Here is a 14,344-nt window from a genome sequence, read left to right as displayed (position 1 = left end):
TATTAACCCTGACATATTCATAAGGATGTGGGTGTGAGAGAGAGAGTTTACACATATTAACCCTGACATATTCATAAGGATGTGGGTGTGAGAGAGAGAGTTTACACATATTAACCCTGACATATTCATACGGATGTGGGCATGAGAGAGAGAGAGAGTTTACACTTATTAACCCTGACATATTCATAAGGATGTGGGTGTGAGAGAGAGAGTTTACACATATTAACCCTGACATATTCATAAGGATGTGGGTGTGAGAGAGAGTTTACACTTATTAACCCTGACATATTCATAAGGATGTGGGTGTGAGAGAGAGAGTTTACATTGTAAAGGCGAGACAGAGGACAGACTGGCAGTAACAGCCAGGGTGTCGCCAGGCTTGGCAGGCCTCCGTGATGAATATGTTCTCACCTGCCGAGAGTGAAAGAGCAGGCGTCTGCTCCCATCACTGCCCCCCGGGGGCTGTGTGAACCAGCGCACGCGCATATGCACACACACACACATACACACATACACACACACACACACACAGTCAGACTTGATAAACTAATTGGCGGAGGTGTGACCGCAGAGAATTCAAAGGCCAGCGGGGCCTTACTTCAGCGTGATCACATGACGCTTACTTCAGCGTGATCACATGACGCTTACTTCAGCGTGATCACATGACGCGCCGTCTCGGACACACACTCGCGCTATCATTTTACACACCGACGCAGACACTTGAGCACATACACACACATATTTATATAAATACTCCGTAATAGAGCGCACACAATTAAATGGCGAGTGCAAACAGAAAGCATGTGCTGCAAAGAGTATATACTAGGGGTGTCACAATATATCGTCCCACGAAATTTCGCGATAGTAAAACGTCACGATATGTATCGTTGAGATGAAATCTCATATCTTGAAAAAAAAAAAAAAAAAAAATTTTTTTTTTTTTTTTCAAAAATAGACAAAGAAACGTCTTTGTTTGTTGAAGTGTGTGTGGAAAGTAGTTCAGTTGAACAAGTCTCTGAAGAGACACATGAGAAGTTATACAGGAGAGAAACCATTCAATTGAGTTTCTGGCAAAACTGTTTACTTGACAGGAAAAACTGAAGATGCATAAAAAATAGACTAAGAAAAGTCTTGTTGTTTGAGTTTGAAGAAAAACTGAAGATGCATAATGAGAATTTATACTGCTGAGAAACCTTTTAGTTCAAAGTAAATCTAAGTGACGGTGTAACTCATTCTATTTCAAGATAAGCCTTATCTCCAATCTCATGTTTTTTCTAGTTGTTATTGTAATAACAATTTCCCACAACAGCATGTTTTGTATTTGTGCATTTCAAATAAAATACTACTTTTCCAGTCATATATTGTCATTATTCAAGTTTAAAAAAATATTGTTAAAATCGTATCGTATCGTATCGTTATCGTGAACCCAGTATCGTGATACGTATCGTATCGTGAACTGAGTGTATCGTGACACCCCTAGTATATACTGTATATATATGTATATATATATATATATAAATATATATATATATATATATATATATATATATATATATATATATGTGTATAATATGTAAGGGTTAATGCACGACGAGGTGTCCATTATCAGAAATTAATGGACGACGCGGAGGCGTGATTTCGCCTCGGACGGTTGCTTCCGCGAATTTAACCCGCTTATACCATGGTCACTTGCCAAAGAAACAAAACGAGACCATTCATTTATATTTCCATGCATTTTGCAATCAAAATCTAGTTTTCATAACATTGAATTATGAGTTGAGAACCGACGAGACAATATAGTCCCCTCGACTGCTCAATATTAGGCTATCATTGGATAAAATGGCCGCTTAGTGCCTGCACCTGGCACACTTCTAGAGTCAAGCTCACTAATAATTTGGCCAATTGTATGTAACAACATACAAAATAAAACAGCAATGTCTAAGAATGCAACGCCATGTAACTGGCTCGTTTAAACTTGCATTCCAGGGAATTACGTTAACGTCTGCGGGTCTTATAAGACGTAAATGGCGCGAGGCTGGAGGAGACTGAAAATCATCTGAAGCTTTCAGTATGTTGGAGTCCAGGTATGTTTTGTACAAGGACGTCTCTCAGTGTGTTGCTGCCCATTTCGTTGTTTTCTTCTTGTTGATCTCATCTTTTTCCTCTTCGACTTGATTTGTATCAGTGATAGAGGCAGCGTGCGCTCTCCCAGAGCGCCTGGCTGCTGCTTGCTGCAAGTTGGAAACAGAGGGTTTGACAGCTGAGAGCCCGGCTTCTGTCAGCTGACCAGAACGAAAATCAGATTTCTAAATAGCCGTTATTTTAATAAACTGAGTACTCAGGGGTAATCTAAATAGTTACTTTGACCGACTACATTTTTTTCTAAACTTAAAATATATATATGTGCCATATTAAGCGTTAACGGTGGTATAGAGCTCAAACGGCTCTGTCGTGATCCTGGCGCATTGATATGAACGGTGAACAGACCATTTAGCTAGGTGTACATTATCACTGTACATTATCACAAATTAATGGACACCTTGCAGCCAATCAGAATCGAGTATTCACCCAGACCATGGTATAAGTATATATAATATGTATATATGCACTATATATATATATATGTATATATGTATCTATATATAGATATATGTGTGTCTGTATGTATATATATAGTTTATATTCATACAGTAATTAATTTAATCTAACCTTCAATGCTTATTTCTGAGTGAGATAACTCTAGCCTGGTAAAACCATCCTGATAATGTGATGTCACATCCTGTTTGGCTCTACGTATCGCTATCAGTCTGGACTCCAAGCCGCCCACAGCTATTTCGGTGGGCGGGACTATTTGCCTTGACAGACAACTCCCTCAGCCAATCAGCATCGCCAAATCCAATCCAATTCCACTCAGAAGAACGGCGAAAACCTCTTCCCCGCCGAGAACCCTCTGCTGGTGCATACTCTTGTTCTTGTTTAATTGTTGTTATTGAGTATTTCTGCAATAACGGCACATAAGGCTGTCTTTACTGTACTAACGTTAATGTTACCGCTCGCTGCTTCGCGAGACACCATACTGTTTTGCCAGCAAACCTCCCTGATTGGCCGGTTAGGTTTGAAAATCAAGAAAACTACAAATCTAGGACTCGATAACAGACCAAATGACTTGATGGAGGTGGTTTTGCAGTGTAGCAGCACATGCATATAGCCTCCGCGCGGCTGCTTCCCCCTCCCTCCCTCCGCCTCCTGTCTTCCTTGTGCTATTTACCTCCTCTCTGTGGTACAGTGAGTGCAGGGAGCAGCGCACTGTGGCCTACAGTCAAAGAAGTTATCCTCTGAGCTCCTTACCTTTGAATGGGCCCATTAATCATGGTTAGAAGACTCACAGCAGCCAGCTCCTTCACACACACACACACACACACACACACACACACACACACACACACAGTACATCAGGGAAATAGACTGGAGTGGGAGAGACATCTAGTGGTGAACGAGTGGAAGTGCTCAAACAAAGTCAGTTCTAATTTGGTCCACTTCAGTGGAATTGAGAGTGGTCATTTCAGTATGGAGTTGATTTTGAGCCACCTTTGCATAGCTGGTTGTGCATTATTGATAAGGATATGTTTTTGTGATGGCGGTCACTTTGAGACGAGTGTGCAGATTGTGTCCTCAGCGATGACTTTGGCTACTGAAACTGGTCTCGGCTGGTAAGGAAGGAGAGGGTGACCATCTGGGGCCAGCAGGGAGTCTCTCTCTCTCACACACACACACACACACACACACATACACACACACGCACACACTCACAAACACACACACACAAACACACGCACGCACACACACAAACTCACACACACTCACAAACGCACACACGCATGCACACACACACACATGCACACACACACAAGCACGCACATGCACACACACACACACAAAGGCACACATACATATAAATGCATGCATGTGCATTAATTCATGCACACGCGCACAAATGTGCATACAAGCAGACACAAAATGTGTATAAATAAACACACACAGACAAACAAACAAATGCACAGACAGTTCCACTAAGGACACCGCGTGCACACACACACACACACACACACACACACACACAGAAGGTGGACCCCCTGCCCGCGCTGGGGGACGTCTGGGTGACCTTGCGTCTGCCGGCAGACAGCTCCCGACGACAGCGCCAGGCCTGGTGCCAGGTGGCAGTGCCAAGCAAGAGCGCGTCAGAGAGGGGGGTGTGTGTGTGTGGGGGGGGGGGGGGGTGAGCAGGTGGAGGGGTTACTAGGGGAAACGCCTGCAGGCATCATGCCAGTTGACTATCTGCTGTTGTAGTCAGGTCACTATATCTCCAGTCCGAGTCGAGTCTCAAGTCCCCCGGTGTTTGAGTCTGAGTCACCAAGGAAGATTTTTTTTTTTTTTTTTTTTTTTACATTTATTAGCACAGGTCCCTTGACAGATCTCTCACACAGCATGACACAAACACAGATTGTCTTGTTGTTACATCAAGAACGAAGAAGACTTACAGATATGGTAACAAAGGGAAATAAAAAAGAATCAAGGTATTTAAATGTTCTCACATTCTTTTCCGGTCCAATAGTTACAGTGTAGTCACTTTGCTAAATACAAGATAACATAAGCCCATTTTTCTAAATAAGAGTCCGACTCGAGTTGTAGGTTGGCTGTAATATTCTCCATACAGTTCAGTTCACGCTCTTCAGTCACCAAGGAAGAGTTTTAGTGGAGTCGAGTTTAGGGTTGTCAAGTATCGATAAAAGTCAATACTAAACATTTGAAACGGATACAATACTCATTTGCAACAGATATCGATAAGTATCCATACTAAAAATTGGAAATGGATAAAATACTCATTTGCAACTGAAAAATCAAACATACCACTGATTTCTCCCTCCCTGTCATTGGTGGGTATGTTTTGCTTCAACAAGTTCAAAGTATTCTGATAGGTTGATGACTAGAGCAGGTGTAATCTGCTGTGTTATGATAGGCTGATGACTAGAGCAGGTGTAATCTGCTGTGTTATGATAGGCTGATGACTAGAGCAGGTGTAATCTACTGTTTTATGATAGGCTGATGACTAGAGCAGGTGTAATCTGCTGTGTTCTGATAGGCTGATGACTAGAACAGGTGTAATCTGCTGTGTTCTGATAGGCTGATGACTAGAGCAGGTGTAATCTGCTGTGTTATGATAGGCTGATGACTAGATCAGGTGTAATCTGCTGTGTTATGATAGGCTGATGACTAGAGCAGGGGTAATCTGCTGTGTTGTGATAGGCTGATGACTAGAGCAGGTGTAATCTGCTGTTTAAGCGGTCAAAGTTTGTAATGAGTTTTATCAGGCCTAGATTATGGAGAAGCGTGCATCTGTCCGTCCATCTGTCTTTGTTTATTTTTTATGCCTCTTGAAGTGTTGTCATCCCCCCGCGTGGTATCGAAAATGGTATCGAGTATTGATATTTTCCTTGGTATCGAAGTAAAGATTCTAGTATCGTGACATCCCTAGTCGAGTTCCCATTACCTGAGTCTGAGTCTGAGTCTGGAGTGACTGAACATGAGTGTGAACATGAGTGTGGGATGGCTATGCTCTATTGTAACTGATGGGGATTAGCAAAGCATTAGCTCATTTAGATGTTGGATTTTGTTAAGTTATAAGTTAAATTATAAGGCTATGCATGTATCAAGCTACATTGCGTAATTTTGTAACTCTGTTCTCACTGTCTCCGGTTGAGTTTGTCTCATGTATCTGACTTTCTCAGTTTGTCTCATGTATCTGGTTCTCTCAGTTGTATAGTTGAATCTTTGAATATGTGTGTGTAAGGGGGGGTAAGCTTTCATGTGCAGCACACTATTCCTGTACACCAGTGACTCTCAAGCTTTTTCATATCAAGGACCCCTAATTTAGTGCACATTTGAACCCATTTGATTTCTCTGGAACCCAAATCTGAGAATATTTTTGTTGTTGTTTTGTCCAGAATTTAGGTAGAGACATACCAGAGAAAAACACTATGATCAGAACAGTAATTCTGCTACATTGTCTGTGTTCCTCTTGTAAATAAAATGATCAAGTTCAATGATCAAATCATTCATCGATTTGCTGACCCCTGACCCCGGGCCCTGGCCAATAAAGGCTTTAAAATGAAATATTGGCATGGGCCCGAAACAAACATTTCTGACAGGCCGATGAAATTACCAAATACTCGATGCTTGACTACATGCTAACACAATTGTATGTGTACATTTACATACATGTGTACATTTACATACATGTGTACATTTACATACATGTGTACATTTACATACATGTGTACATTTACATTTTGAAAAGCATTGTGTTTATGTCTGCATCTGCCAGTGGGACATCACGATAAGAGTTAATTCCACTAGAAACTACAACAATTACTTGTTTATTTGATCAACAGAAAATTAATCATTAACTATTTTTATAATCTCTAATCGTTTAAGACGTTTAAGAAAGAAATCTGCAAATTCAAATGTAGTCTTCTATGACCGTAAACTGGTCATCTTTGGGTTGTGGACTGTGTAGGTCAGGAGTCAGGACAAGAGAAGACATTTGATGATGTCATCTTTACCAGATCAGGACACAATCTGGCTGCTATGCCATTTGTTGTTTCCGTTTCATTCCATGTTTTACTCTGTCATGTTTCCACCTCCGGAGTCGACCGCGTCTTCCGCTAACGTTGCTAATGTTGTGTTTTCAGCCTGAACGGCATCTTATGCGATTGCTCGAGTAATCGCTGGAAAAATCGGTAGAATACTCAAATTACTACAATAATCGATAGCTGCCGCAGCGCTAAATTCCACTACAGGAGAGACTTGGTGTTCTCTGAAATGAGGTGAGGGGAAAAATACACGCATACCGGTATATCAGCAATCGGCCAAAAGAGTTGAAAAATATCGGCATATCGGATCCAATATGGAGCATCCCTACGCCTGGTGGTCCCCAGACTCCACGCTGGGAAGCACTGCTCAACACGCCCCTCCTGAAAGGCGTTGTTGTTATTCAGCAGCGACAGATCGGCGGCGGGAAAAAGCAATAAAAGTAAAATAAGATGAAGCAAAGGATGATGACGGATAGCGCCGGCGAGCGGGAGAGGATCACATCGGCCAGGAAGGCGGGAAACGGGCGAGGAAGATGAAGGCTGGAGGAATATTGGAGGAGCGAGAATGAAAAACTTGAGTTGAGGGGATGCGGAGGGAGAGAGAGAGAGAGAGAGGCTGGAGGACAGAGAGAGGAGGGGGGGAGGGGGAGAGAGAGGCTGGAGGACAGAGAGAAAGGGAGGGAGAAAGTTTCATCACTGTCTGCGGTGGCACTGCGAGGCGGTGGGGGGGGGGGGGGGGGGGGGCACTGCGAGGCGGTGGGGGGGGAGAGAGCAGGGGGGACATTGACATTTTTATCTTTCCATTGAATTTAATCTGTGTGATGGACGAGCTGCCAGCGCTTTAATTTTCCTCCAACGAATTATCCCTGTCTGCCCACCTCTCTCTGTCTGTATACACACACACACGCACACACACACACACACACACACACTCTCGCAGGCACGAGCGTGTGTGTGCATTAACTGCACACACACAGGCACACCATAATGAAATCCACACACAGCAAATGATTGAGTGATGTGTGCGTGTGCGTGCCCGTCACAGTATTTTGTACACGGCGTTCGCGAGCTCGTGTAAATCATATTTGCGCGATGAACAACAGACGACCGCAAACAATCCAGGATGCAACATCCCCCCCCCCCCCCCCATTAACATTCATACTCATAATGCGCTCTGAAAAAAGACGCATCGCTTGGCTCGAGCACGCGCGCGCACCCACCCCACCCCGCCACGCGCGCACTCTCGTGTACACACACACACACACACACACACACACACACACAAACTAACGCAATAAAAAAAAGGAAGGCCGTATTTCTTTCAGCCACGGTTTCTCCCCCCCAGTTATTGCATGTGGCAATTCTCCATGACAGATCGCCGGTCGTGCCTAATAGTTCTTTAATGACTTCATTAAATTGTGTTGTGCGGCTTATGATTGTGCTGCCAATTTGTCAGCGCGGGTAATGTCTGGGCACGAGGGATGCCCCACTTTGATTTGGGAATGAATTGGGACGTCGACAGCGTTGCACCCCCCCCCCCCCCCCCCCCCCACACTCCCCCCACCCCACACAGCAGACGGGGCACAAATTCCCTCTGTGGCACGACCAGGGGGGTAGCCCAAATATACACTGACCGAGCACCTTGTTAGTAACAACATCTTACTACTATAATAAGGCGGACCGGTTCTGCGCCGCGGCACACAATTGCTCGAGTGACATCACTGATGACATCACAATTGCTGACATCACTGATCACAATTGCCCTGATGACATCACTGCTCACACCAAAGTGACATCCCTCTTAAGGCTGTATGTGTTGGGAGTGAGAATAAGGTGATGCGATTCTGCTCACCACACAGTTGTAAAGTTATCGGAGTTATCGGAGTTCCTGTCATCTTTCTGTCAGCTCCAACCAGTCTGACCATTCTCCTCTGACCTCTCTCATCAACAAGGTGTTTCAGCTTCAACCAGTCTGACCATTCTCCTCGTGACTTCTCTCATCCTTTCCACCTTGGAAAAGCACCTGATATGATTTTGAAATCTGAAATCCTTTATTGTCATTGTACATGATGCAACAAAATTAGGACTGCTACTCCTCATCATTGCAGTTAAGAGACAGGGAGACAAAATTACAGATCAACCATAACAACAATATTACAGGAAAATAGGGGAAAATATTTCAAAAGTAAGTAAAATAAATATATACTAATACTGTATATAAAGGAGGTTTGTACCAGAGTAAGGGTATTTACAAAACTGTCCCATCACACTGGGTGTTTCAAAAGTAGGTATACATTTTTGTATACATTATTAATACTCACTGTATTATTAAATATGTGTGCCTGTTGTTATTTACGGGCAATTGAATGTTGAATTATTTTGTGAATTCGTTATTTGGTCATTTTTTCATACATTTTTCATTATTAAAAGCTGTATACCTACTTGTGAAACTTACTAAGTGATGTTTGACACACTTTGATGCTGTACTTCCTCCTTGTAACGGCACATGTGATACCACATGTTTCGGCGGCTACGCTAACGCCAACATGCACCAATAAAACAACACTGGCAAATAGCGCATTAGCATCCTGCATCCATTGACTCGGTCGTGTCTTCTTTCTTGTTGCGGTGAGCAGTGCTTAGCCGTAGTGTAATGCAGTATCAGACTTCCAGACACCCCCCCCCCCCCCCTTCCTCCTCTCCCTTCATGTTCTCCCAGGCAGGGAGGCCTGTCTGTGGGCTGATGAATGAGCCACAGCACTGAGCAGCGCATCCCTCCCGGGCCCCGGGCCAGGCCCCCTCTGTCACAGACACTGATCTCCCATCAGCCTGAGCTCTCCTCCCCTTAATGGTCAAGGTTAGGATTAAGACAAGGGGAATCTGATCTGAGGTCAGTGGCTAAGGGAAACTCTTGTACCTAGAGGCGAAGTCGAGATGGAGCGAGCTGATAGGGAAGAGCTTAGGAAAGAGGGATGAGCACGGACGTGCTCATCCCTAGCGTGCACGGCGAGAACGAAACCAACGGAGAGGAGGAGAGAGCATGTGAGAGGAGAGAAAAGAGTGCATGAGAGGAGGGAGAGAAAAGTGCATGAGAGGAGGGAGAGAAAAGAGAGTGCATGAGAGGAGGGAGAGAAGAGAGTGCATGAGAGGAGGGAGAGAAGAGAGAGTGCATGAGAGGAGGGAGAGAAGAGAGAGTGCATGAGAGGAGGGAGAGAAGAGTGCATGAGAGGAGGGAGAGAAGAGAGAGTGCATGAGAGGAAGGAGAGAAAAGAGGGTGCATGAGAGGAGGGAGAGAGAAGAGAGTGCATGAGAGCAGGGAGAGAAAAGAGAGTGCATGAGAGGATGGAGAGAAAAGAGTGTGCATGAGAGGAGGGAGAGAGAAGAGTGTGCATGAGAGGAGGGACAGAAAAGAGTGCATGAGAGGAGGGAGAGAAAAGAGTGCATGAGAGGAGGGAGAGAAGAGTGCATGAGAGGAGGGAGAGAAAAGAGTGCATGAGAGGAGGGAGAGAAGAGTGCATGAGAGGAGGGAGAGAAAAGAGTGCATGAGAGAAGGGAGAGAAGAGTGCATGAGAGGAGGGAGAGAAAAGAGTGCATGAGAGGAGGGAGAGAAGAGTGCATGAGAGGAGGGAGAGAAAAGAGAGTGCATGAGAGGAGGGAGAGAGAAGAGAGTGTATGAGAGGAGGGAGAGAAAAGAGTGCATGAGAGGAGGGAGAGAAAAGAGAGTGCATGAGAGGAGGGAGAGAAAAGAGTGCATGAGAGGAGGGAGAGAAAAGAGAGTGCATGAGAGGAGTGAGAGAAAAGAGAGTGCATGAGAGGAGGGAGAGAAAAGAGTGCATGAGAGGAGGGAGAGAGAAGAGAGTGCATGAGAGGATGGAGAGAAGAGAGAGTGCATGAGAGGAGGGAGAGAAGAGAGTGCATGAGAGGAGGGAGAGAGAAGAGAGTGCATGAGAGGAGGGAGAGAAGAGGGTGCATGAGAGCAGGGAGAGAAGAGGGTGCATGAGAGGAGGGAGAGAAAAGAGAGTGCATGAGAGGAGGGAGAGAAAAGAGTGCATGAGAGGAGGGAGAGAAAAGAGAGTGCATGAGAGGAGGGAGAGAAAAGAGTGCATGAGAGGAGGGAGAGAGAAGAGTGCATGAGAGGATGGAGAGAAGAGAGAGTGCATGAGAGGAGGGAGAGAAGAGAGTGCATGAGGAGGGAGAGAGAAGAGAGTGCATGAGAGCAGGGAGAGAAGAGGGTGCATGAGAGGAGGGAGAGAAAAGAGAGTGCATGAGAGGAGGGAGAGAAGAGTGCATGAGAGGAGGGAGAGAGAAGAGAGTGCATGAGAGGAGGGAGAGAAAAGAGAGTGCATGAGAGGAGGGAGAGAAGAGAGAGTGCATGAGAGGAGGGAGAGAAGAGAGTGCATGAGAGGAGGGAGAGAGAAGAGAGTGCATGAGAGGAGGGAGAGAAGAGGGTGCATGAGAGGAGGGAGAGAAGAGAGTGCATGAGAGGATGGAGAGAAGAGAGAGTGCATGAGAGGAGGGAGAGAAAAGAGAGTGCATGAGAGGAGGGAGAGAAGAGAGTGCATGATAGGAGGGAGAGAGAAGAGAGTGCATGAGAGGAGGGAGAGAAAAGAGAGTGCATGAGAGGAGGGAGAGAAGAGAGTGCATGAGAGGAGGGAGAGAGAAGAGAGTGCATGAGAGGAGGGAGAGAAGAGGGTGCATGAGAGGAGGGAGAGAAAAGAGAGTGCATGAGAGGATGGAGAGAAGAGAGAGTGCATGAGAGGAGGGAGAGAAAAGAGAGTGCATGAGAGGAGGGAGAGAAGAGAGTGCATGAGAGGAGGGAGAGAGAAGAGAGTGCATGAGAGGAGGGAGAGAAGAGGGTGCATGAGAGGAGGGAGAGAAGAGAGTGCATGAGAGGAGGGAGAGAAAAGAGAGTGCATGAGAGGAGGGAGAGAAGAGAGTGCATGAGAGGATGGAGAGAAGAGAGAGTGCATGAGAGGAGGGAGAGAGAAGAGTGTGCATGAGAGGAGGAAGAGAGAAGAGTGCATGAGAGGAGGGAGAGAAGAGAGTGTGCATGAGAGGAGGGAGAGAAGAGAGAGCGCATGAGAGGAGGGAGAGAAGAGGGTGCATGAGAGGAGGGAGAGAGAAGAGAGTGCATGAGAGGAGGGAGAGAAGAGGGTGCATGAGAGGAGGGAGAGAAGAGAGTGCATGAGAGGAGGGAGAGAGAAGAGAGTGCATGAGAGGAGGGAGAGAGAAGAGAGTGCATGAGAGGAGGGAGAGAAGAGGGTGCATGAGAGGAGGGAGAGAGAAGAGGGTGCATGAGAGGAGGGAGAGAAGAGGGTGCATGAGAGGAGGGAGAGAAGAGGGAATGTGTGAGAGACTGAGGGAGGAGTGAAATGGTTTGTGTGTGTGAGAGAGAGAGAGAGAGAGAGAGAGCTGGAGGGTCTTTTCCGGCATGGGCTGAGCAGCCGAGCCCTTTTAAAACCATTAGAGGCAGGATATTTGTCATATTATGTTATTAGATTAGCCGGGACCCCTAATGAAAGCTGTGGCCATTTGTCAGCCTTATGGATAGCTCCATCCCCCACCACTATTCATCACCTGCACCCCCGTCTCACCCGACGCACACACACACACACGCACACGCACACACACACACACACACGCACACACACACAGACAGAGTGGATGGGGTTGGGGTGGGAGGAATGGATAGAGACTGTAATGGGATTCCGATGCTAAACACCCTGCCTAGTGTTTTTTGTCATTTGGGGTGAGCACACCATTCTTGCCCAGATCGCCCAGAGGGAAACCACATTGGATTATTTTAAAGGTTTTTTTCCCCCACATTCTCCCCCTCTCCATTACCACCCCCGTTCTCCCCCCGTTCTCCCCCTCTCCATTACCACCCCCGTTCTCCCCCCGTTCTCCCCCTCTCCATTACCACCCCCGTTCTCCCCCCGTTCTCCCCCTCTCCATTACCACCCCCGTTCTCCCCCCGTTCTCCCCCTCTCCATTACCACCCCCGTTCTCCCCCCGTTCTCCCCCTCTCCATTACCACCCCCGTTCTCCCCCCTCTTCGATGGAGCCGTCTCACAACACTTACCTTTCTTAGTCGGATGAGAGGCACGATGCTGTGGTTTCTGCTGCCTCCTGCCTCCCTCTCTCCCCCTCTCTGTCTCTCCTCTGTTTTGCTACTGTGTTACCCCCTGCGCCCTGCTATCGTTTACATCTCCTGCTTCTTCTGTGGTGTTTTATGGCAGTTGGCATCCTTTATGTTGCATTACCGCCTCCTTCTGGATCCATCTATCCACTGTTTCCCTACATTCTGTGTGAGACCTGTGCACTGTCAAAAGTTATTTTTTTCAAAACCTTCCTGCAATCCATGTCATCCGTCAACACATTGACATACATGGGATATTGTTTGCTTGTTTGACATATCACAAATGTCGCCGTTTTTTAGATTTTTGTGTTTTCAAGCACCCGCCCTGTATTTGTGTTGTATTTCACAGAACATCTTATGACACTGATTTATTTAGATTGATGTTATGTTCGGGTTAGACAGTGTACACTAAGTAGAATCCCAAATCTAGCTGTGTATTTGAAGATCAATGAATAAGAACTTGGATGTATGATTTGTCGAGAAAACCAAATGCTGGAGAGGTTTTCTTACCGATGCTCTACTTCAAAATGGCCGCCATACGTATTCATCCCCAGCTCAGTGGCCTTATGTGTTTGCCCTGAGACTGGGAGGTTGTGAGTTCGATCCCCGGCCGAGTCATACCAAAGACTATAAAAATGGGACCCATTTGCCTCCCTGCTTGGCACTCAGCATCAAAAGGGTTGGAATTGGGGGGTTAAATCACCATATGATTCCCGAGCGTGGCACTGCTGCCGCTCCCCGCTCCCCCAGGGGATGGGTCGAATGCGGAGAACAGATTTCACACACTCAAGTGTGTGACAATCAGTGGGACTTTACCTTTACTTTACCCTCTCTCCCTCTGTCCGCCTCCCTTCAGCGGTGAGGAACGACCGGAACAAGAAGAAGAAGGAGGAGAAGAAGCAGGAGTGCACAGAGAGCTACGTGCTGAGCACCGAGACGGAGCAAATGATTGACAGGGTCCGCAAGGCGCACCAGGAGACCTTCCCCTCCCTCTGCCAGCTGGGCAAATACACTACGGTCAGCAATCAATCAATCATTGATATTTATATAGCGCCAAATCATAACAGAAGTTATCTCAAGGCACTTTACAAGCAGCACCTTTGCATCTGTGTCCTAAATGCTTTACATGTATATCACAGGGATTACTGCAGTTCTACTTAGATATGTGGAAGTATATATTGTCTGTTTCCCCTCTACAGAGTAACAGCTCAGAACGCCGCGTGTCCTTGGACGTGGACCTGTGGGACAAGTTCAGCGAGCTCTCCACCAAGTGCATCATCAAGACAGTGGAGTTTGCCAAGCAGCTGCCCGGCTTCACTACGCTTACCATCGCTGACCAGATCACCCTGCTCAAAGCTGCCTGTCTGGACATCCTGGTAAGAACCATGATGACACCAAGACTCACTCACAGATTCAGAAATTATTTTCTAACGCAGCCACAACTCTTATCTGGAAAGACTAGGCATTTTTCTGTCTGAGGATTTTTTTTTTAATAGCTATTTTCGCTAAATGTGCGTTTCACTACTATGCATGGATCGATAGTTATTATCCATAA

General features: G+C 46.0%; 1 protein-coding gene across 1 annotated transcript in view; it reads left to right on the top strand.

Annotated features, from left to right (window-relative positions):
- Positions 1–14,344, top strand: part of raraa (retinoic acid receptor, alpha a) — a gene marked incomplete at its 5' end in the record, with an annotated part of 105,686 nt that overhangs the window by 88,335 nt on the left and 3,007 nt on the right. The window contains 2 exons of the mRNA XM_083634844.1: positions 13,646–13,806; positions 13,989–14,165. Coding sequence (XP_083490970.1) covers positions 13,646–13,806; positions 13,989–14,165 — 338 coding nt within the window. The remainder of the gene's footprint in view (positions 1–13,645; positions 13,807–13,988; positions 14,166–14,344) is intronic.

The sequence above is a fragment of the Poromitra crassiceps genome, assembly GCF_964638095.1.
Source record: "Poromitra crassiceps genome assembly, chromosome: 4".
NCBI lineage: Eukaryota > Metazoa > Chordata > Actinopteri > Beryciformes > Melamphaidae > Poromitra > Poromitra crassiceps.
This window is presented reverse-complemented; position numbering and strand designations above follow the sequence as displayed.